The 23,094-nt window shown below is 36.9% G+C and overlaps 2 protein-coding genes across 2 annotated transcripts; one reads left to right on the top strand and one right to left on the bottom strand.

Annotated features, from left to right (window-relative positions):
* Positions 1-9,389: 9,389 nt before the first annotated feature.
* Positions 9,390-10,006, bottom strand: LOC113780333 (protein Brevis radix-like 3). The gene is made up of 2 exons (XM_027326139.1): positions 9,863-10,006; positions 9,390-9,737 (listed from the first exon to the last, which is right to left on the bottom strand). Exons 1-2 carry the CDS (start codon positions 10,004-10,006, stop codon positions 9,390-9,392), a joined length of 492 nt encoding a protein of 163 aa, XP_027181940.1.
* Positions 10,007-20,975: 10,969 nt separating this feature from the next.
* On the top strand, positions 20,976-22,799 carry LOC113780334. Its single transcript, XM_027326141.1, has one exon. The coding sequence runs from the start codon at positions 20,976-20,978 to the stop codon at positions 22,797-22,799; it is 1,824 nt and encodes a 607-aa protein (XP_027181942.1).
* The last annotated feature ends 295 nt before the right edge of the window (positions 22,800-23,094 follow it).

Below are 23,094 nucleotides of genomic sequence, written 5' to 3' on the forward strand. Positions count from 1 at the left end.
GGACATGGCTTAAAGATCAACTTAAAAGGATGAAAAGACTTGGGAGTGGGAGCTGCAGAAGAATCCGCGGACAAGAGTGGCGAGGATCTGGGTCACGGATCTGCTCTGCTTCACGTTCTTGCATTTTTCTTTGACAACTCGCAGCTACAACACTTAATCATCTTCATTCATGACTTTAAGCAAAGTAATGGTTGGACATTCCTCTTGATTAACAACGTCAACAACTTGAATTACATTCACCATAGCTTGTTTATCATCCAGTAAACCCTCAGTAGCCCGTGGTAGGCATGGCCATAGTTCCATTTGGAACCGGGAACCGGTCCGGAACCAAAACCATGGAACCAGAACCGTGGTAGAACCTTGGATAAAGGTTCTGGTTCTCTAAAAAATAGAACCAGAACCAGAACCAGAACCACCGGTTTCAGAACCGTTAAAAATAATTAAAAATAATTAATATAAGTAGTGAGATAATTCAAAAAAAATTAGTGGTGTTTAATAGGTTTTAAGAAAGTATAAATTTTATGGACTTTCTATATATTTTATTAATTATTTAATTCTTTCTATTCATCTAATATCTATCATTATAATTTGTAAGTATTAAATTATTACTTACAATTTTTTTTTGCTTATTTGCTATCAAATGACAATATTTTATGGTAGTAGCTCATCTTCAAACTCAAGCAAGCAAAAAAAATATTTTTTGCAATATTTCTTCAAATGGAATCTTCAACATTGATGATTGTCCAACTCAAGAAAGTCAACACATGACAACCATTTGATAGTATAATATATTTTTAAATTTGACAATGTAATGTACTTTTCATAAAATTTATATGATCTATTTATTACTTCTTACTTTGTAGAATAATAATAAAATTAAAATATGATCTTTATTTTTTATTTTTTTTACATTTTATTTGAAAATTTAAATATATTGTTATATTCGTATTAAAATTGGTAAGGATAAGAAATTAAATAAAATTGTATACAACCATATAGAATCAGAAACCAGAACTAGAACCATAAGGAACCAAAATCAGAACTATGCGATTTTGGTTCTACCTCTTTGAAGAACCAGAACCAGCGGTTCTGGAACCAGAACCAAAACCATCTTATATGGTGTGGTTCTGGTTTTATTTCTTTGAAGAACCAGAACTGGCGGTTTTGGAACCATGGCCATACCTAGCCCGTGGTCCTCCAACTTGCTTTTGAACTACTCGTGCCAACATTTGTAGACTTTCTTTAAGTCCTCTAGCTCCAGCACGAGTCACGAGACCAATCGAAACCTTCACGGGTGTCACACCACTCGAAACAACTTAGGCTACCTGACAAGCATGGGATATGCATATATAACAATTAAACTCATTCCACAGTCACGTTTTACATTTATAAAATCCTAAATATCCCGCACGCGATTTTCTGCATATATACAGGTCATGATTGAGTATAGAGCATTAAGGGTCGAATCCACAGGGAAGAATGTCATTTACCGACGGTTTTCGAATTTCTTTATTATTTAAACTATCACAAATGTTAGATATTAAATCTGCATTATAAACAAGAGACAAAAGTAATAAAAACAATAATAGAAAACTCCTAGAGGTATGGAATTCCTAACTATTCTTGCAAATGAAATTACCTGTTAATTGAATATAATTATCTTGACTAATTATGGTGTAACTTCCTCATGTATGTGAAACCTGCTTTCATAGTGAATCAATTATACTTGTAACTAAACCATACCTACTCTCGTGGTTATAAAATTAACTACAAGCTCATTTCTTTATGAAATTACATGAAACTAGTCACTAAAGTCAGAAAGGTGCTCCTCTACTCTTGTGAGTGAACTCGCTAGATTTATCATTTCCTGAACTAGTATGAAATTCCAATGCTCATTACAAACTTAAACCTTAAAATTATCACAATTAATGGCCAGTTAATCATGATTAGAAAAGCAAAAGTATTAAATAATTTGCTCAAAATAATATCATCAAATAATCAAGTAAATATCACAAACAAGATACAGAAAGTTCTTCCATAACTCTAGGCTTAGACTTTAACAAAATATGAAAACAAACACCAAACTTGTATTTTAACCTAACATAAGAATTAATACAAGAAACAAAGAGGTCACAAAGAAGTCATTCTCATCACATGAGTTCCAAGCATCTCCATCTTTATCCTCTATCTCATCCAAGTTTAGCTAGTACAAGAGTGGATGGAAAATATACTACTCTATACTAAACTAATAAGCTAAACTAATGAACTAAGAAAAACTAGTGAAAACTATATTTTTGGTAGTGTCTCTAGCCTTCCAAAGTTGTTAAACAAGCTCTACAAAGGCCCTATTTATAGAAGAATTCAAGATCCAAAATGACTTGTTAAAGTTGATGTGAAATGCATCTTAAAATCACCAAAGGTTGCTTCTTGAAATTTCTATGCTTGCTTGCTCATATCCAGTCGAAATTCTTACAGATAAATTGGTCAAAAAGCTTGTTTGAATAGAGTACAAGTTACGGAACAAGTTGCAACTACAATTGAAGAAAATGTGACCTTAGAAAATGCAGGCTGAGATTGCATATTTACCTCATGTTTTCCTCCTTTGCAGGTTTTTCTCATTGCTGGTCAGTCTTCAACTTTGCTATGTTTTACCACCAACTTCAACTGATATTTTTTTTTATGATGGAGGCAGAACTAACTCTCATACAAAGTACGAAAATTGTAGCTCTTTAAGTTATACTTCGAATGCTTCAAGAATCATTCAATTTAGAGCTTTGTTGATGTGAACTTGATTCTCCAAGGACCACTCGAGAAGAAATCGAATCGATCAGGCAGCGGAAGGATCTATCTTGATTAGGTTATGGGTACAAAAGACGGATTCTAAACCAATCAAGGACAGTTCGAGATTGTTTAGAACGGTAGAATGGCGCCCCAATTCAACATGGTCTTGAATTGATCAGTCGAAACTTGAACAAAGGAGATTCAACTCACTTTGTATCAAGGGACGTTCCCAAAGGAACAAGAAAGAGAAAACTCTCACATTTTATTCATAATTGTCTTTCCCGTCATATATCATGAGCTTGGCCATTTATAGCTTTACAAGACTCAAAAATCTAATCTAAGTTGGAAACAAATCAAGTTTCCGTACTTGACTTGACTTCTAAACTTGACACAATTTCCTAAATAAATTTGGAAGCAATTAACTATTTTTCTAAAACTCTAATTCAACTAGAATAGAAACTAACTAGCTCAAATTGGCTTAACTATGGTCAACATGACCTTAACCTTTATTCCCTAATTCAAACAACTTACTTAACTCTCAAATTAACTCTAATTAACAACTAACATTGCTAAAAACTCAATTAAATAAATGATAACAAGAAATAAGCATGACACAGGGTTGGATCTTCAATGATTCTCGAGCCCGATTGCACCATCAACCATCATTGGAATGTGAAGACTTGTAAAATGAATTTTCTTGGACTTCAAAGGAATCCAGTTCTTCATGTTCTCATCATTCCCCTCCTTTTGAAAGATGATTTGTCCTCAAATCGAGTGCTTGTTTACAAAGGAGTAACTTGGAGAATGTCTTGATATATGCAACCCAAGACGTATGTCTGTCTTTTTTTTTTGTCCGAATTGCTCTCATGAAAAGGGATGACAAATGGCGGCCTAACTCCCTAAAATATGGAAAAATATGGCCGAATGTGAGGATAAGATGAATGGGTTAAGGAAAATCCTAAAAAGTAGGAGAAGTGGTGGCTAAAATGTAGGGATAGGTCTTTGTAACGGATTAGAAAACTGGGTTGGGAGTGTTTTGGGAATGGTTAGATCGGTAGGTTCTTTGGAAGTCAATCAATATTTGGAAATCAATCTAGATTTGGCAATCAATCAAGATATCAATCAAGATTTTGAAACCAATCAAGACACAACTCACTTTGGAAACAAACAGAAGGAAAACTGGGTTGTAGGGATAGGTCTTTGTAACGGATTAGAAAACCGGGTTGGGAGTGTTTTGGGAATAGTTAGATAGGTAGGTTCTTTGGAAGTCAATCAATATTTGGAAATCAATCTAGATTTGGCAATCAATCAAGATATCAATCAAGATTTGGAAACCAATCAAGACACAACTCACTTTGGAAACAAACACAAGGAAAAAAAAATTCTTTTTTTCGGATGAATAGTCTGCTACAGTACTATGAACAGTACTACTACAGTAGCGACGGGTGAACAGTACTGCTACAGGCATGAACAGTCAATTTTTTTTTTTTTTTTTTTTTTTGCTTTTGATGACTCGACACAAGGTTACGACTTCACTTGGAAGAAATTTAATGGGAGTTAAAACCTTGAAAAACCTGTTTTCAAGAACGTAATCACACCAAAAAATTTTCACCTCGATCAATCACAGGGTAGGTTAGACTCAAGTGACAAAATCAAGAAAACAAGAATCAAAATTTTTTTTTGTTTCTTTTAAATCAAAAGGCGGCTAGGGTTTTGTTAGAAAAATAAATAGAAAAAAAAGAAAACAAAAGGATATTTACCTGAATCAAGAGCCGAAACTCTGATGCCAGATGATGCGAATCGATTCTCCAAGGACCACTCAAGAAGAAATCGAATCGATCAGGCAGCGGAAGGATCTATCTTGATCAGGTTATGGGTTGATTCTCCAAGGACTACTCGAGAAGAAATCGAATCGATCAGGCAGTGGAAGGATCTATATTGATCAGGTTATGGGTACAAAAAACGGATTCTAAGCTAATCAAGGACAGCTCGAGATTGTTTAGAACGGTAGAATGACGCCACAATTCAACATGGTCTTGAATTGATAAGCTGAAACTTGAACAAAGGAGATTCGACTCACTTTGTATCAAGGGACGTTCCCAAAGGAACAAGAAAGAGAAAACTCTCACATTTTATTCATAATTGTCTTTCCCGTCATATATCATGAGTTTGGCTATTTATAGCCTTACAAGACTCAAAAACCTAATCTAAGTTGGAAACAAATCAAGTTTCCTTACTTGACTTGACTTCTAAACTTGACACAATTTCCTTATCAAATTTGGAAGCATTTAACTATTTTCCTAAAACTCTAATTCAACTAGAATAGGTAACTAACTAACTCAAATTGGCTTAACTATGGTCAACATGATCTTAGCCTTTATTCTCTAATTCAAACAACTTACTTAACTCTCAAATTAACTCTAATTAACAACTAATATTGCTGAAAACTCAATTAAATAAATGATAACAAGAAATAAGCATGACACAGGGTTGGATCTTCAATAATTCTCGAGCCCGATTGCACCATCAACCATAATTGGAATGTGAAGGTTTGTAAAATGAATTTTCTTGGACTTGAAAGGAATCCAATTCTTTATGTTCTCATCATTTGTGATTTGAAAAATGACTAAAATACCTTTGACTGGTCAAAACTCTATTTCAGTTTTCAACAATAGAAATGACCAATTGTACTTTAACTTTTTGACTAGGAAATGAACTAGATTTTAATGTCTTCACAAGAAATATAGAACCATGTGTTAGCTTCAAAATGGCATAATAATAACCTCAATTTGATACTTGTAACTCAAGATATAGCCAAAATACCAATAGGTGTCAAAGCTGTCAATTTTTTCCTCTTTTATACTTGCTTGCATTTCATCTTTGAGTATTTGACACTTCATATTCTCTTTAAAATCACTTCAAATCATCAACAATCATCCAAATATCTTCTCAAGTCACTTCATATACAAAAATATGAAGTTTTCACCACTTTAATTTATAGAAATGTAATTTTTCACACTTAAACTACAAAATGCATTCTTCGCTAGAAACCTAGTTAATTAGTTATAAAAACAAATAAAACACACCCAACACCAAAAACCAAAACACACTAAAAACATTTAAAATGCATACTTGTCAAATTCTCCCCCACTTAAACTATTGCTTGTACTCAAACAATTAAGAATTACAAACCAACAATGAGCCAAGATTTTGAAATTAAACATATGTGCACAATTCAACTTCATCTCCTAAAAAAAAGATAAATAACCATTATGCAATAATTCAATTAAACTCAAGTACTCAAACTATAAGTAAAGGAGAGTCAATTATACAATAATTTTAAATAGTTCAAGTCAATTCCTCTTTGAGTTTCGAAACAATCACTTGTAAATTGTGAATTTGATTAAGAAGTGAGGAATTATCTATAAATTTGAACTCAAAGTATTTTTTGATAAGAAACTTATTTGAGCCTTGCTTTTGGTTGACATGTTGACGCTTAAGGGTTGCCCTAATCTCCTTTGGTAACTTGACAGGTGTGAATAAATCATAGAGACTATCTGACAAAGTATTGAAGATGTGACCTCTACGCACCACTTCATCTTCTTCATGCTTTTCCCTTTGCCTTTTCAGAGCCTCTGAATCGTCATCCTTTGGAGGAGGAATTTTTGGAAGATTCAGTTTCAACACGTATGCTACCTTCAAGGCTGTTAAGAAAAAGATCATCTTACCCTTCCATCTATTGAAATTGGTTCCGGTTCCATCCAAGCGGTCCAACTTGACAAAGTCTTGATTCATCACTTTGATAACAGATTCTTGAGTAGACTCTATACCAACCTTAAGTAACACCTTAAAATTGTTGGAAAAAATGGGGATTACAAGTGTATGGAACCTACTACAAAGCAATTACAAGAATAATTTCAAGAACTTGACTAAACTAATTATGGGGAGTTCAAGAGAGTTTCCAAGGCATGTAATCACTTCCTTTAGGTATTATTTGTTCCCACTATCTTGCTAACCGAGTTGAGATGGAAAATTACCTTTAGAATACAATGGAAATGAAAACTAGTCTATAGCAAGTTTAAGCTTAGTTTTCACAATAAAGGGATGCAAAAAGTTGGTTTTGCAAATCTAAAGTACCTTAAGCACAAGTAGCCATAAGAGAGGTAAGACTATCTCTTATTTATAGACAATACAAGAGTAAAAGTACATAACTTCACTCAATGTCCATTCATGAATTTAGTACACCAAGTTCATGAACTAATGAACTTGAGAAGATACATCACTGTATCTTCACTTAATATTCACATAGGAATTTAGTACACCAAGTACATGAATTGAGAAGTTTCATAAATGAACTTGAGAAGATACACCAATGTACGAATGAATCTTGTAGAAAATCCATGAATCAAACTTCTAGACATGAAATTGAAAGATCATGTCATAAATTATGATCACTTTCATACTACAAACTAATTTCCAACATAACATCATTTCATTTCATGGAAATCGCTCATAAACAAGATACATATAATAGTTAAATTTTCAGTACTCAGCCTACAGAATTATTCTTTCTAGGAAGGCAGTCAAGGGATTTCGCAACTACCACTTGCCCAACATGAACATGGATCAGAGGCTTGGCAACTGACTACAGCTAACCATATGTGAATTATGAGTCAAAGGCTAGGTAAACAGGAATAATTAACTATACTTGAATATGGCAGGACTATAAATCCTACCGTCCATCTCATGACCATTTATAGCTTATCATAATATAAACTCATTTCATAGATCACATGTATATTCTTTTCAATTGGTAACATATGCCACTCCTTCATAACTGGTATCATAAAAAACATAGACAAATGAGCATACATGATCCATTTGCATATAATAACAAAGGATTTCATTTGAAGAAATTCATATTCTAGTGTTGGAAAAAATACGGAGGGGCAAGTACCACTTATCTCAATCTGCTCTTTTGATGAGATCTTAAGGTGCCTTACAATTGTTTCAAAATATAGTCAATATTATGTATACCTCAATTAGTTTACATTTCATTACATATTTCTATCTTAAATAACCACAGAAATCATGTTTTGATCTTCTATAAAGAGTACTTGAAAGGTTTCCCAAAATACAAAATTTTTCCTTTTAGAAAATTTCTCATTTTAGAAGGTTTCCCTATTTGGAAAGTTTTCCTTTTAAGTAGATTTTCTCTTTTTAGAAAGTGCCCTAATTGGAATATTCGTACGAAAAGTTCCTATTTTTCACATAATTGGGTCCGTACTAGTTTGGGTCGGATGTTACTCTGGACTTGACCCTAGGGATATGCACAATCTATGAAAAAAACCTTCTTTTTATTTAAATTTGAGTGTACAAATAAACTTGGGCTTTTAAAACTATTCTTGGGTTTATTTGTACAAACTAGTTTATTTTAACGAAATTGGGTTTTTTAAAGAAAATTGCGCTTGACCAATTGAAACATATGCATGGCAATAAAATTTGAGTTTAAACAAATGTGTTGGGCCTTAACAAACACATAAATCACTTGGATTGACATGCAGCTTTAGGAGGTGCAGAAAACTCTTAAATGAAACTCAAAATATACTATTCAATAACATAGGTAGTTGGACCCAAAGGCAAAAAATATTCCATTCATTGGAAATTGCCCAATGTTAACTAATAACAAGCATAAGATGGGTCTAATTTAATTCATTTGGGTCTTTATCAGTGGGTCCTAGAGTCACAATTAGAATGATTGGTTGGCTTGATTTAAAATAAGCTAGCAAAGTAAACATGGACCCAAAGCTTAATAGACCCTAAACAAAAAATGAAAAGGAGTCCAATGGCCCATGACCAAACTAAGCCTAGCTACGTGTCAGCTAACATTGTCAACTTTAACATAGCAACATCAATATGCTTGTTAATTGGGCTTCGTTCTAGTTTGGCCCTAAATTTATTGGACTAAATCTTATGCAATGTGAGTTGAACTAAGTTTAGACCAAAATATTTTATTCCATTTAGATGTGAGTTGAATTTGAGATGCACTAAAACCAAATCATTTAATTTTAAGAGCTTTTTAAACATATAGTCTGTTGTATCTCCCTCTGCTACAGCGTACAATGCTGCCTCGGCAGCATTACAAGTCACTTCTTCTATCATTTTCCACATTTTTTTCATTGTTTATTCAATTCTAGTTATTTAGTACTCTCCAACATTAACAAGAAGAAAATATCATTTTCATTTTGCAAAATTTTCCCTTTTTTGTATTTTACAAGTTATGTGGGAATTAAGAAGATTTCCTTAACTAAAGGGAGAATTAGAGTTTTGGTCCCCAATTTATTACCAACGCGCGAAACTAGTCCCCAATCGATTGCATATAACAAATGTGGTCCCCAATCTATTCAATTTGGCTCAAAAGTGGACAATTGATGGTTTTCATCATTTTTTTATGGAAATAAGTCACGTGAGAGCATGTGCCCGTACTTAAGATCCTTTTTCCATTTTTTTAAGCAAGAAAACTCATAAAAAAATTATTTCCTGCTTTCTGGTGCCCTCATTCCTAATTAGCAAAGACAAAACTCAATTAGCAAATGGAGTTAATTATATTAATTAGTGATAAGGATGCCAGGCTCGACCTGAGCGACCCATTCCTTGGGCTCGTCTTCTTCCATAAACACAACGGACTCTGTCCAGCCACTGACGGAGGCGGGCGTGGTTTCGCTGCTGGAAAGCACTTTCAATCTAGATTCCATTTCCCTGCCCCAGGGCCGCCTTGGCATAGAATTGGAGCTACCAGCAGCAGCTCTAGCGTAGGAGAAGTGATAGCGGCCGGAGACAGAGCCGGGTTCGGAATCGGCGTAGTCATCCCCGTGGTTATTGTGGTGGTTGGAAGAGCCAGAACAGGGCTTGCAGTTCTTGTACGTACCCGAAGCCTTTATTCCAATGTCCTTGATCTAAAACACAATAATAATGCCTAATGATCAACAAATGTAAAACTGGAATGAAAATATTACTCCGTAGAGAATTATGTAGCAGAATGAAAAGGGCAGAGTAATGGATGGACATCAGACTACAGTACTTGAGAAGTGAGGGCTTTGATGGCTTGTCTAGTGGAGGGAGTGGAAATAGCGGCGGCGGCGGCGTCGTCGTCATCATCATGCTGGGGTTGGGGAAGAGATGCGGCATTGAGGTGTTGCTTAGAGCAAGCTATACAAGTCAACATTATTTGCTATTTGACTGGACCAGAGCTGCGCGTCGAGGAATTGAGAATGTAGAATAGTTTTGCCTTTTGGGTGTGGGATCTCCGCTAGTAAATCAAAGTTTAGCTTTCGCCCCCGGGGTACCGGGGAAAAAGTGGGTCAACAAACCAATGGAGGAGTACATGTACTCGGGAATTTGATCAGGGCATGATCAAGTGCGAAGAAAAAACGAGGAGGATGACTCAACTTATGTTATGAAGCATGAAGGGTCAGTTCAGAAAATTGCAGTAGAACTTGGAGAAGGAGAAGGTTGGAGAGAGAGAGAGAGGTAAGCGTTAGCTTCATTTGCAACAGGATTCCTTCCATTTATTATTCTCTCTATTTTTTGTCTGTCTACTCTCCCTCCATCACATTGCCTTGTTGGATATCATCTTTCATTAAAATTCTAAAAGCGAATCAAATACTACTGGGAGGAGTTCATAATAACTAAAGAATTGTATACATAAAGAATTGTTTGATGTGATTCTTTACTTCTACTCCCACGGTGTTGACTACTTTAAAAAGAGAAAAGAAAATAATAATAATAATAATAATAATAAATCAGAGCTAATAGTAATAATAATAAATAAGGCAATAAAAGAAGAAGAGAATGTGAAAGGGAAAACAAAGAAGAGCGAAGATGCAGAGAGAGAGAGAGACTAGTGTGAAAGAAAAGCTGTTGAGATTTGTGGGGTTTTCAAAGCTCTCACCGTGTGGTACTGGTGCATACAGTAGGGAGCATTTCTGCAAGGAAATGATCATAAGAGAGGCGGGCAATGGGTTCTGCTGCAACCTGCAAGTTTCGAGTTTTTCCCGTCCGTCTTTGTCACATTTTGGGTTTAAGTTTCTGAGGGAAACACTTCACAACCTTGTGGGGGCATGGCCTCATCTGGTTTTTTGTTCTCGTTTCTGGAGCTTGAAGAGAAGAAGGGGGGACTAGTTTTGTCTTTGCTAATTAGGAATGGGGGCACCAGAAAGCAGGAAATAGTTTTTTATGAGTTTTCTGCTTTAAAAAAATGGAAAAAGGATTTTAAGTACAGGCACATGCTTTCGCGTGACTTATTTCCGTCAAAAAATGATGAAAACCCGTCAATTGTCCACTTTTGAGCAAAATTGAATAGATTGGGGACCACATTTGTTATGTGCAATTGATTGGGGACTAGTTTCGCGCGTTGGTAATAAATTGGGAACCAAAACTCCAATTCTCCCAATGATTAAATTTGAGATGTCTAATTTTATAATAAATTATTTTTTCTAATCTCTAATTGATGAGTCATGGATGTCATGATAAACTATACTATTTTTTGTCATAAAATTTAAACATTTATTGATATTGCAACTTTACATAGATATTATAAAACGTCCATGGATTGACTATTTGTTTTGTTTAACTAGGTTTTATTAACGTGAAAAGTACATGATTTGAATTTGGGCTTACTCGAATTAGGTCTGATATCTGACTTTTTTTGTGAGTTTAGTATGAGTTACAAAAAAAATGAGCCTAGTTACATTGAACTTGAGTTTAAAAAAGTAACATTTTAATTTTATATAAGTTGAGTTTCAAAATGTCAAAACTCAATTCACACAGCTCCGAGTGACAGGCCTAAATGGCCAGTAGCTACGGCGACTGCTTAGTTGCTTGCGTCGGCCAGCTAGGGATACGGGGCAGGAGCGGTCGTCAGGCCGACCGCTCCTGAACGGTCCTCTCACAATGGTAGACGAAAGGACCACAACGAGCCACGTCGAACAGTTTTGGGAAGCGGCAAAAACGACAGTGTTTCAATTAGTAATGGGAAAAAGAAAATGAAGCTACTAACGGAGCCCGTCATGAAGCGTCAGCTCCAGTCAACAAAATCCCGCGCAAACAAAGCGTCAAACACAAATGCATCGTCAAACACAAAAGTCTTTTGGTTTCCCTCCACACTGACTATTGCCAAATTTCAGTCACACAGAACACTAGAAAACGGAAGCAAAAAGAGAAAATAAGAAAGTGGCTGGAGGCAGAACAAGCAAGTGGCTACAGGCAAGAAAGTGGCTGGGGCAAACTAGGGAGAGGGGAAAGTAGGGAAAAATACATTTGTGATGAAGGAGCAATCCAACATGCAGAGTTGTCACGGTTTGAAATCTGGAAGGGCTTGGTAAAAGTGAATCAAAATTGTAAAGTGGAAACATGCAGAGTTGTCACGGTTTGAAATCTGGAAGGGCTTGGTAAAAGTGAATCAAAATTGTAAAGTGGAACGTTGGGGCATCTGGAGAAGAGAAAAAGTAGGAAACACCCAGGTAACAAAACAACAATGTTATGACATCACTTTCGAAACTTAACAAGGTGGTGCAGCGATGTGAGTTGTTGTTAACGTCATAAATGAATAGGTTAATTGATCTTTAATGATTTTGATAGAACAGAATGTTTATTGGTACTAAATAGTATAAGGTATGTAATTTGGTGGCCAACACTGAGGAGGACAGGTGCAGAAAACTTAGTACGCCAAGTGTTTGCAAAATCGTGTGAATGGAATGTGGAATTGCTTGGGTAATAATATAACATTTGTACTAGTTATTGCTTTGAACTTATTGCAGATTTTGTTGGCTAGCAATGGTTGTGGGCGGATTATAGTTTGTTTGTTTGTGGTTTGTACATGTTATTGATGGTGACATACAAAGCGAAAAAAGTGTTACAAAAATAGTTTCCTTAAGTATATATCAGAGTGTTGTATAAGGAGACATTTGATATGAATAAATAGTGACGCAGAGTAAAATTGTTAAGCTGCGCGAATGCATATAACATTGAGATTGATAGATGCATTGTGGGCAAAAAGGTTACAAGTTATTTTAACCAGGCATGTTGGACAGCAGGTTGGATAACTGTTACATGCAGTGATTCTGAAGTTACAGTAGCAGAACTGTTGTGTAAAATTGCATGAACATATTGTGAACTTTCTAGCTATTGTTTGTTAGTTAACTCATATTTGTATAATCACAGGATAAAGAGAAGAAGTCGATTGTTGATAGGTAGGGCAGCCGACGACAAGCTGAACAAGGTACGAAAAATGATTTATATAGTGTTCAGTTTGACATACTGAGTGTGGAAAAAAGATTACAAGTTTTGCTCCGCTAGTGTGACTGAACATGAAGTTGGATAAGTGTAACACGCAGTGACTTAGCAATTACAATATAAGAACTACTCTGTAAAATAGTATATTACATAATTGTTCAATTGGTAACTCACAATTGATACATAACTCATATGTGTACAGTAGAACAAGAAATAGAAGAAGAAGTCTGTAGACACCAAATTTTGAATAATTTGTATGTGGCATCTATTTCATGATTTTTATTTTAGATCGCTTGCATTTAGTTCATTGTTGTGTGTTTTGCATTTCTAGTTGTTATTTTATTTTAGTTTTATTCATTTTGCCCTTTTAGTTTGTCTATTCATTTTTATTTTGTCATTTTAGGTTTTTAATCACTTTTAAGTTTTAGATTTTAGTTTTTAGTTTTTAGTTTTTTGTTTTTTTAGTTTTTAAGTTTATAGAGTTTTTAGAAAGAAAAGAAAAATCATTTTAGTCATTTTGTTTTTTTTGCTTTCTTGAAAGAAAAATGAAAATGCAAAATCATAAAAAGGAGAAAAAAGAAATTAAAGAAAAAGAGGAAAAGAAGAAAAATTCAAAAATAGGCTTTAGTTGGATTGGAAAAATGAAAAAAAGAGGAAAAAGGAAAAAAGGAAAAATTGTTCACCAAAATATGTTTATTTCTTTAAATTCAATCTTTGGGCACTTTAGTTATTTTTATTAAGTTATTTTGAGAGAAAGAAAATGATGAAAAGAGAAAAATTGAAAATTAAAAAATGGCCATTTTGTTTAGTGTTTTGTTTAAAATTATTTTTGTTTTGTTATAATTATTATTACCTGGTTTGTGTAATTTTGTTATTATTTATTTTATCATTTCTGTAATTATCAAGTTGTATTAGTTTTCTTGAAAAAAAAAAAAAAAAAAAAAAAAAAAAAAGGGATCGTGGCCTGCAAGCTGCATTTTTGGCAGCTTGCAAAGGGCTAACTTCGTACGTGCCATTGAAGGGCAGGATGAAGGCAGAGGCTGGCCTTCATCCTGACCATTCAGTGGAGGGTTTAAGGGCCTTGGAGTTCCATATAAAAGAAAGAAAACATCAGCCGCAAGAGGGAGTTTTTTGGGGAGAGCATCGGCAGGCTAAAAGAAAAACTGAGCAAGGGTTTTGGTTTGAGAGAGAGTTCACGGCTAAGAAAATTGGAGAGGTCTGAGTGAGGAGCAAGAGAAGAGCTACAGGAGAAACCCACGAAGAGAGAGAGAGGGCCGGAGGGACAGAAACACAGCAAAAGGGAAAGAAAACAGGGATGGCGAGAGGAGAGCTGAGGCTTCGGTGGGCTGAAAGGAGAAACCAGAAAAACTGAGAGGAGGGGGGAACCACGTGGGGAGGTAGAAAATAGAAAGGGCCGTGGGTAGAAATAGAGATTCTGGTAAGGGAAAAAGGAAAACCTTGGAAGAAAGCAAAAGAGGACGGTTGATAGAAAGAGCGGCGACAGTGCGAAGAAGGAAGGAAATGTGAGGTTGCAACGACGGTGCTGCGCCATCATCACTGGCCTCCCGTTGATATCTTTCGAAGTCCTAGCAGAATCTTCCCAATCCTTTCACGGTCATTCCCCGGCTCATCTTGTAGTTAAAGGTAACACCTTTACCTTTTAGACTTAGAAACTGTTTTCTGTGATCGCGGGTTGATATCTTTTTCTTGCAACATGTCGGTCGGTGGTCCTTCGTAGCTTTCCATTTCATTTCTGTAGATTGGTTTAAGTTTGGTCTTTGGGATTAAAATTCACAGTGGGGCTGGTATGTTTGCTTGGCTTGTGTGATGTTTGTTAAGGTTGAAATGTGGTAAAGCTTTGCAGTTCTCACCTCTTGTTCTATCGATTGGGTTTGCTTAGTGTTGAGTCGTATGGTTGCATGATTTTAGATCGGAAATTGTTTGTAAAGTATATGAATCCGATGAAGTAAACATGGAAGAGTTACAAAGTTTTTCAGATATTGCGAACCAGATTTTTCAAGTTGGTCATTTTGTTTCCTTCGCCTGGATTCTTTCCGTGGAATTTGCTGAAGTTAGACAAGTTTCGTTTGATCCATCAGAAACAGAAAAGTTCTCGCATGCTTTTTTGCTGTTTTTCTTACCTGCACTTGCTCGCCAATACTTCGGTCATCCAGTTTACTGGTTGACCCTATGTTGGAAAGAAGAATTAGACAAGGGGTGTTGGGTTTTTATGCTTGGGGGGTGAAGTACTTGCATCATGTCCAAATAGTTGCTGAAAGACAAACACCCAAGCTCCCACGTGAATGATAATCATCCTTCGCTGCATTCTGCTATTTTCGCTGGCTATGCTCAGGTCCCCTTGATAGTTTTGCTGTGTTTTTCTTGGTTAAGTTGCATTTGGGCATTCATTTTCTGGTTTGGGTCTGTCATCTTGAAAGGCTAGAGTTTGGGATTTCACAAGTATTCATGGAATTTGGATTACGTTGCCTTGCTGCATTTTAAATGTTTGAACCGAGAGGCTTATGTGAGCTGCGTCTCTTGCCGTTTCTTTTGCTGCTAAGCAACTCAGACTTCCAGCTCTGATTCTGCGGCAAACAAAGATGTAATGCTCGGCTGAATGGATGATTAAGACTGGCTGTGTTTGCTTGTTTAGCTTTTAAAAAATCTAGATACTCATCAAATTTCAATCCATATCGAGAGTTTCTTCTGGTTGCAGGAATGTTTTAAGTTGTTGTAGTTGTTCAGATTTTGCATGATTGTGTCCGACCATCTTGGTGATTAAATCTACATGTTTTAGGATAAAAATGGGAAGAAAGCTTTGTTATCTTTTTGCCTTGATTCCAGTTTTCAATTCGGCTGAAACTGTTAAAGGATGGTGAAATGGATAAGAAATGCCGTAGCTTCCTTGTGTCTTTGCATCAGTTTTCTTCTATATTTGAGTTTGTTCGAATTCTGAATTTGTGTGTTATGACGTTTAGATTAATTTTTAATGTTGTGGTTAAAAGTTTTTCCGATCAAAGTGGTTGAAATCTGTATGCGAAGAAAAGAAATGAATGCATCCGGCATGTGTTTTAGTTGCAGAGAACTTCAAAATGCAGAAATCTTTTACGTTGCATGCATGAAATAGTTCTGAAATTTATGCTTTAACCCTTAATTTTCAATCATTTCTTCAAAGGCCCAAATATGTGCTGATTTCTTACAATTAGGTCCTAAAACACTTGCACTTTAACCCCCTAAGTTCTCCCTTGTCTTGTTATGGTCCAATTAGTTGAATAATTTAATCACTTTTGTCATTCTAGAATCTTAATTGCTTTTGGTTTGCTTTGACATGATTTTGGGTAAGACGTTTAGTGAGTTTTAGGATGCATTTTGAGGTTCAATAAGTTTTAATAGAATTTTTTAGCTTGGATTTGTGGTCTAATCACATTTTTGCATTTGATTTTTTATGGGTCTCATCTTAAGTCATCAATTTTGGAATTTTATTTTACTCTTTTTTCAGAAATTTTCAGTCCTTCTAATTAAGTCCCTCTTGTATTAATTGCTTTGTACATGGTTGGTTTGTCTATGTAAATACTTTGCTTGACTCAATTTAGTGTTTAACTTTCATTTTTCATATTTAATTTTTGTTTCGTGTGATTATTTGATAATTTAAGTGGTACCTTGACCTTTTTATTATTTTGGAGGGTAAGTTAGTAATTTCACTGCGTTAGGGCGTCGCTTCAAGGGAGGTACACTCTATCCTTCATTTGCCTTTCATTTGACCCTACGTGCTCCTACGTGTTATGTGAATATGCATGCCTACTCCGCTTTCCTTACCTCCTTGCATGCATTTACTTGCTTTTGCTTTTATTTAAGTTTTATGGGGTATGTGTACACCTCTTGGCTTGTAATAGATAGGGCTCGGAGAGCATCTGTCCATTTCCCCTTCCCCTTTATGCTTTTATGGGGTATGTGTACACCTCTTGGCTTGTAATAGATAGGGCTCGGAGAGCATCTGGTCCACTTCCCTTTCCCCTTGCTTGCTTGTTTTTGTTGCTACATGTTTAATTGCTTTATTAGGCTCTTGCATCTAGTCGAGCATGCTAAATGTTATGTGCTATGTGTTTACGAGTATTTTGGCATGTCTACTTGCTTTCATAGCCATGAATGAATGGAATGGATGAATGTACGTTTCCGCTAGTCCAACGCTAGTCGGAATTCATAGAATGGGCTAGTCCAACGCTAGACCCTTAGGGATTTCCCCCTCATTAGCATATCATTTGCTTGTTCACCACATATCATGCATTTTTCTTAGTTTTATCACTTGGCATGCTCCTCGAACCCCCTTTCCCTTCATTTTAGGATTTTTGCATATCATGATAGTTGTAGGGTCCATTCACTTGAGGGTCCCCTTCCGATAAGGGAAACGAGCGAGTGTGGCTACTCGATAGCCTTAGCACGCTAGTTTCGCCTTCTAATCAAAGGGAAAATCAAGTCACGATTTAGGTCTCCCCGTACCCAATACGCATGAATTCCCTAGGCTCATGCATTCTCAATCCACTCTATCATTACACTTTCACTTTTGTCTCATTTGCACACATGCACCTTTTTATCACCTTCACTTGCACACGAACACTTTTTTGTCTCCACTTGCACACGAACCCTTTTATCTTCACTTGCACACGAACATTTTATCTTCACTCGCACACGAGTACTTTCATCTACATTTGCACACCTTCACTCTTATCTTATTACTTTTATCATCTTTCTCACTTCACACAAACTTACACTTTCACATGACATGCATTCCACTCATTTTTCACGTCATTTAGATTTAGGTGTGACCTCTCCAAAAGGATCATTATTGGGCTTCACAATTAATGTGATTGGCACCACTCGACCTTTGAAGAGAAATTTCCCCCGATCCCCCTAGGTCTAGGTTTTTGCATTCATATAGTCATGTCCAACGTGCGAACATATATTGGGTAGAAAATTAGGAAAGGTAAGGTTAAGTCGCGCAACTAGCCTTGGCTAGGTCAAAGGGGTGCCTTGGATTCTATCCTTGCCTTCCCCTTTGTCAAACGTGACCCCCGAACCTTTTTCTTTGGCTTACGTGGACTAGGAGTCGTTTTAAAAAGGGTTTTTACTACTTTGTCTTTAAAAACACTTTTTGGGTGACTTGGTACACCCCAAATCTATACCAAGTGGCGACTCCGTTTTCATATTTAAAAAAACCCTTTTTAAAAAATTTCATTTGGCCAAATCGTCGCTTTCCAAAGTCCCATGGCCTTTTTACTTTTCATTTTTGCACATGCTCACACCACACTTCACACACAATTCACACAATTCATTTCGAAAAGTGGGGCGCGACAGTTGGCGACTCCACTGGGGACTTCCTAAGTGGGTCCAAGCATTTGACTTAGCCATTCGTTTCCTTTTTCTACCCTTTTTATGCATTGCATGTGGATATTAGGATTGCATTTTTCATTTTTAGGACCTTTTGTCTTATGTACGTAATCAAACCAATCCCTCGACTCACGGATGTATGTTTGAATGAATGTTTACTTGTTATCTCGCGCTTGCATTGCATTTGGGTGGGGGACATCACCTTAGAGCCTCGCGTTGGTTCTTGATCCCTCCCCTCCAAACGAGCACTAGCATACGTGCATACGCTTTATTATTCACCCTTCATTTATTTTTCTTTTAGTGGCTTGTCACGCCACTCCACCCTACTAGGATTAGGCGACCCACTTGGACATGTGATCACGACACGATGTGTGTGTAGCATGATCCAATAGGTCACTCAATCTTCCGCTTTAAGCTATGGGTTGATAGCCTTTAGCTTTTAGTCGAAAGTTGAGGATTTTGATAGATTCACTCAAACACGTAGCCGTGACACGATGTGTGCGTAGCGGTGTTTGGGGAATCGCTCGAGCCACCGACAAAGAACCTTGGGATTGATGACCCTTGGTTTCTAAGTCTGAAGGCTCGGGGACCTGAGCTTATCGAGTCTAGATGCATTAGCGAACCCCAACCTCATGCATCCATGATAGCTTGCCTAGGGCAGAGTCGGCCTTATCCTAAGCTAGGGACACTATTCACGAGGGGAGGGGTCCAACCCCTTGTTCCTTTTTATTGCTTTATTTCTTTGATTGCTTTATCTTGTTATGACAATGTGTTATGTGCATTTATCTGGCTGAGCTAATTTTTCTTGGTTTTGTGTCCCCATTGCATTCACAAACTCTAGCAAATAAGAGGTCTGGTACGACCTCCTTTTAGAAACCTACCCTTATAGATAGGTTATTGCACGTTTAAATATTTTGGTATATTGCATTCATAGATTAGTAATCGCATATCATTCTAGGCCTACCTTGGCGTATAAAAGGTCCTTTTAGATCATGATTTCATTCCAAATTGCATGTTTTACTGCTTTAATAAACTGGCATCATGCATAAACCATAGAAAGGGAATGCCACATAGGGAATCCCGTGTTTAGGATAAGCCACCTTGTGTCTCGGATACTTAATCCAGTGAGACTTGCACGTTTACATTTTGTACCATCCAAAGGGGTAGTGCACAAGGTAAGGTAGGATCCGATCGTTTTCATGGAGTGATCTTTGGAATATGAGCATCTAATAATCACTTTTTGGCCATTTTATCAAAAATTGGTAAAAATCCCTTGCGCGAAGGACATTAATTTGAAGAAATTCACAAATGATTCCTCCTTTTGAGACAATAAATAAATTGAGGCCAAAATTCGATTTTTAGAAGGTTATAGACTAATGCACTTCAATATTTTTGAAATAACCAATGGCCGGATGATTACCCTTTTTAGGGTCTTTTGGCCAATTTACCCTTTTAGGGTCATTCGGTCGATTTTGAATAAATCGTCAATTCATTTGACCAATTTACCCTTTTTAGGGTCCTTTGACCAATTTACCCTTTTAGGGTCATTCGGTCGATTTTGAATAAATCGTCAATTCATTTGACCAATTTACCCTTTTTAGGGTCCTTTGACCAATTTACCCTTTTTAGGGTCATTCGGTCGCTTTTGAATAAATTATCAATTCATTTGACCAAATTACCCTCTTTAGGGTCTTTTGACCAATTTACCCTTTTTAGGGTCTTTTGACCAATTTACCCATTTTTAGGGCAACCGAGCCGATTTTTTTGAATAGATCAAGTGTCGTTCAATCTATTTGATCAATTTACCCTTTTTAGGGTGATCTGATTAATTTTGGATAAATTTCATTCAATTCATTTGACTTGTTTCCCTTTTTAGGGTAATTCGGTCGATTTTAAATAAATTGTCAATTTCATTCAACCCATTTGCCCTATTAGGGTTTCATTGTCAAATTCCAAATTGGAAAATCTAGTCAATTTTGAAGAAAACCGTCCATTGCATCTAACCACTTGATCAATTAGGGTTTTGACCCGTAATTCGCTGAGAAATTTTATCAACGAATTCCAATCTTTTCGATAGGAAGTTCGTCAAGGTCAAACCCGTGCGTTTTTGCAAATTCTTGTACCGATCAAAAGTGATCCATCCATTCGGACATTGACCTCATTTTGATAAATATCTCTCGTCACCCTAATTGACCAAATTCTTTCAAAATTATTTTTCACTCCATAAGCTGATTGGATCCATCAGGTATTGTATAGTGCCTGCTCTGGAGGATTACATTTTCATGCTAGGCCTACCCTTGGCACAAAAAGGGTTCCCCCATAGGACATGCATCCCAATTATTTTAATTTTTACTAACTCCTGTCCTTTTCGTTTCCTTTTTCTTTTCTTTTTGACAACAGTCAATCAAGAAGGGCATTTAATAAGGGTTTTCCTACATTCTCAGGTAGTATATAGCTACCCGAAAAGCCCCATTATCACCCGATCGCGTAGCTGAGCTTCAAGAGATAGTGTAAACATGAGTACCCATCCAGAATCGTCTGATAGGCCCGCCACCACATCACCGACTGACTTGGCAAGTATGGGAGCTCAACTGAGCGAAGTTCTAAACCGATTTAATGAGCTGAGCGTTGAAATGATGGCCCAACGGCGCGTAATCGATCAATTGGTAGCTAGTGGTGCTAGCGATGAACAACATGAGCCCTTACCTCCTGGCCAATCTGGACCTCAACCCATATTTTTACCTTATACTCAAACCTTTGTTACTTCACAAGTCATAAACCCACCTGAGGAAGCCTTTACTTATTCCACTCATGGCCCGCAACCTGCTTATGTACCTCACATCCAAACAAACCCTCCTCATGTCCAAATTCCCCAAAATTATCCGCCAATTACTATGAGCATGGCATTCGAGCCACGGGGACCTTATTATTACCCCACCGCTGAGCCGTTCACCCTAGATACCGCTGCTCAAGGGAAAATTGAAGCCGGGGAGTCATCCGCACCAGTGGATAAGAATTTGCTAAAGCGATTGGATCGGTTTGAGGATTTCATAAGGAAAAGCCAAGGCTTGAACAAACAAGGAGGGTTGGACTACAACGAGCTGTGCCTATTTCCGGATATGCAATTGCCCATGGGTTTCAAAACCCCCAAGTTTAGCAAGTATGATGGAACGGGCAACCCCAAGACGCACCTCCGAATGTTTGCCAACAAGTTGGGTAAGCCAATAGATGACGAGAATCTACCAGTTCGTTTGTTTCCTGAAAGCTTAGAAGGTGACGCGTTGGATTGGTATTCCAATTTGAAGCCTGAGGATATGAGATCTTGGATGGATTTGTCAACTGCTTTTATGAGGCAATACGAATACAATTGCGAGCTCGCTCCAACGAGGGCCACACTTGAGGGGACTAAAAGAAAACCATCTGAGGACCACAAGACGTACGCAAAGAGATGGAGGAAATTGGCCGCCAAGGTGGAGCCTCCTATGACTGAAAACGAGATTGTTCGCACGTTCATCAAAGCTCATGACCCGCCTTACTTTGAGGAAATTTTTCGAATGACCGGGTGTTCCTTTGCCGAAATTGTCAATAAATTGGAAGAATTTGATGAGTTTGTGAAGGCCGGAAAAATTATTAATGTGTCAACATTGAAGATGCAACTAGAGGCTCTGCAAGGCCAGAATGACAGTGGGAAAAAATCCCAATCTAAGGGAAAAGAAGAGGAAACTGCTTTTGTTGGGAATCAGGGCCCCTCGGCCAGACCTAGATTTTCAAACCGCCTTGCTTATTCATCACCCTATCCATACTACCCAAACTTCCGTCCTATCCATCATACTACTATTAACCATTCTCAACCTCGACCAAATTATCCAAATGTACTCACACCACCCTTTCAAAATCCTCAACCAAGTCTCCAAACTAGACCTCGCCCTCCTTTTAACCCAAGACCTATTCCACCCCCTAGCCCAAATTACTACTACCAACAAATCAGTGACACCCAAAATTCAACATCAAACCGAACCTTCACCAATCTAGGTCGGCCTGTTGACCAATTATATGAGCAATTGAAAGCTGTTGGGAAAATTGGTGTTATACCTCCTAAAATCTATTCCAATCGCTTTCCTTCTGACTATGACCCTCAAGCGGTCTGCGCTTATCATTCTGGAGCTCCCGGGCACTCCACCAATGATTGTCGGGCATTGAAACATGAAATCCAGGATATGATCGAATTCGGAGAGATATTGCTAAGGAAAAAGGGTGAACAGGGACAGAGCATAAGTACAAATTCCTTTCCCGAACACAAGGACGCCTTTGAGGCATCCAACCCCAATGAAGAAATTTGAGAATCCTGGAATGGGCTGAATTAGTGAGATTCCTCTCCCTTGAAGGGAATTTCGATAAATTTGGGGAGTTGTTTTGGTTAAAACCAATGAAAATCATTCATACATGTGTCTTTCGTTTAACTATGTTTTTTTTAGTAAATAGTTTTCAATCAAGTGACTGCCAAAGACACGTTTCATAAGTTTGGTTTTGTCTGGAAATTCAATAAAATGTACAGTTTTATATATTGTGACTTACACATTCTTTTCAGATGGCCCAGAATAAAATCGTCTGACCCTTTGGATATCACTGTTCAGA

The sequence above is a fragment of the Coffea eugenioides genome, chromosome 8 (genome assembly GCF_003713205.1).
Source record: "Coffea eugenioides isolate CCC68of chromosome 8, Ceug_1.0, whole genome shotgun sequence".
Taxonomy (NCBI): domain Eukaryota; kingdom Viridiplantae; phylum Streptophyta; class Magnoliopsida; order Gentianales; family Rubiaceae; genus Coffea; species Coffea eugenioides.

Excerpts from the sequence above, each read along its gene's own strand:
- LOC113780333 (XM_027326139.1), bottom strand. The coding sequence starts at position 10,006 with ATGTTGACTTGTATAGCTTGCTCTAAGCAACACCTCAATGCCGCATCT. Across the intron at positions 9,738-9,862 it reads TCAAAGCCCTCACTTCTCAA|ATCAAGGACATTGGAATAAA; the intron begins GTACTGTAGTCT and ends ATTGTGTTTTAG.
- LOC113780334 (XM_027326141.1), top strand. The coding sequence starts at position 20,976 with ATGAGTACCCATCCAGAATCGTCTGATAGGCCCGCCACCACATCACCG.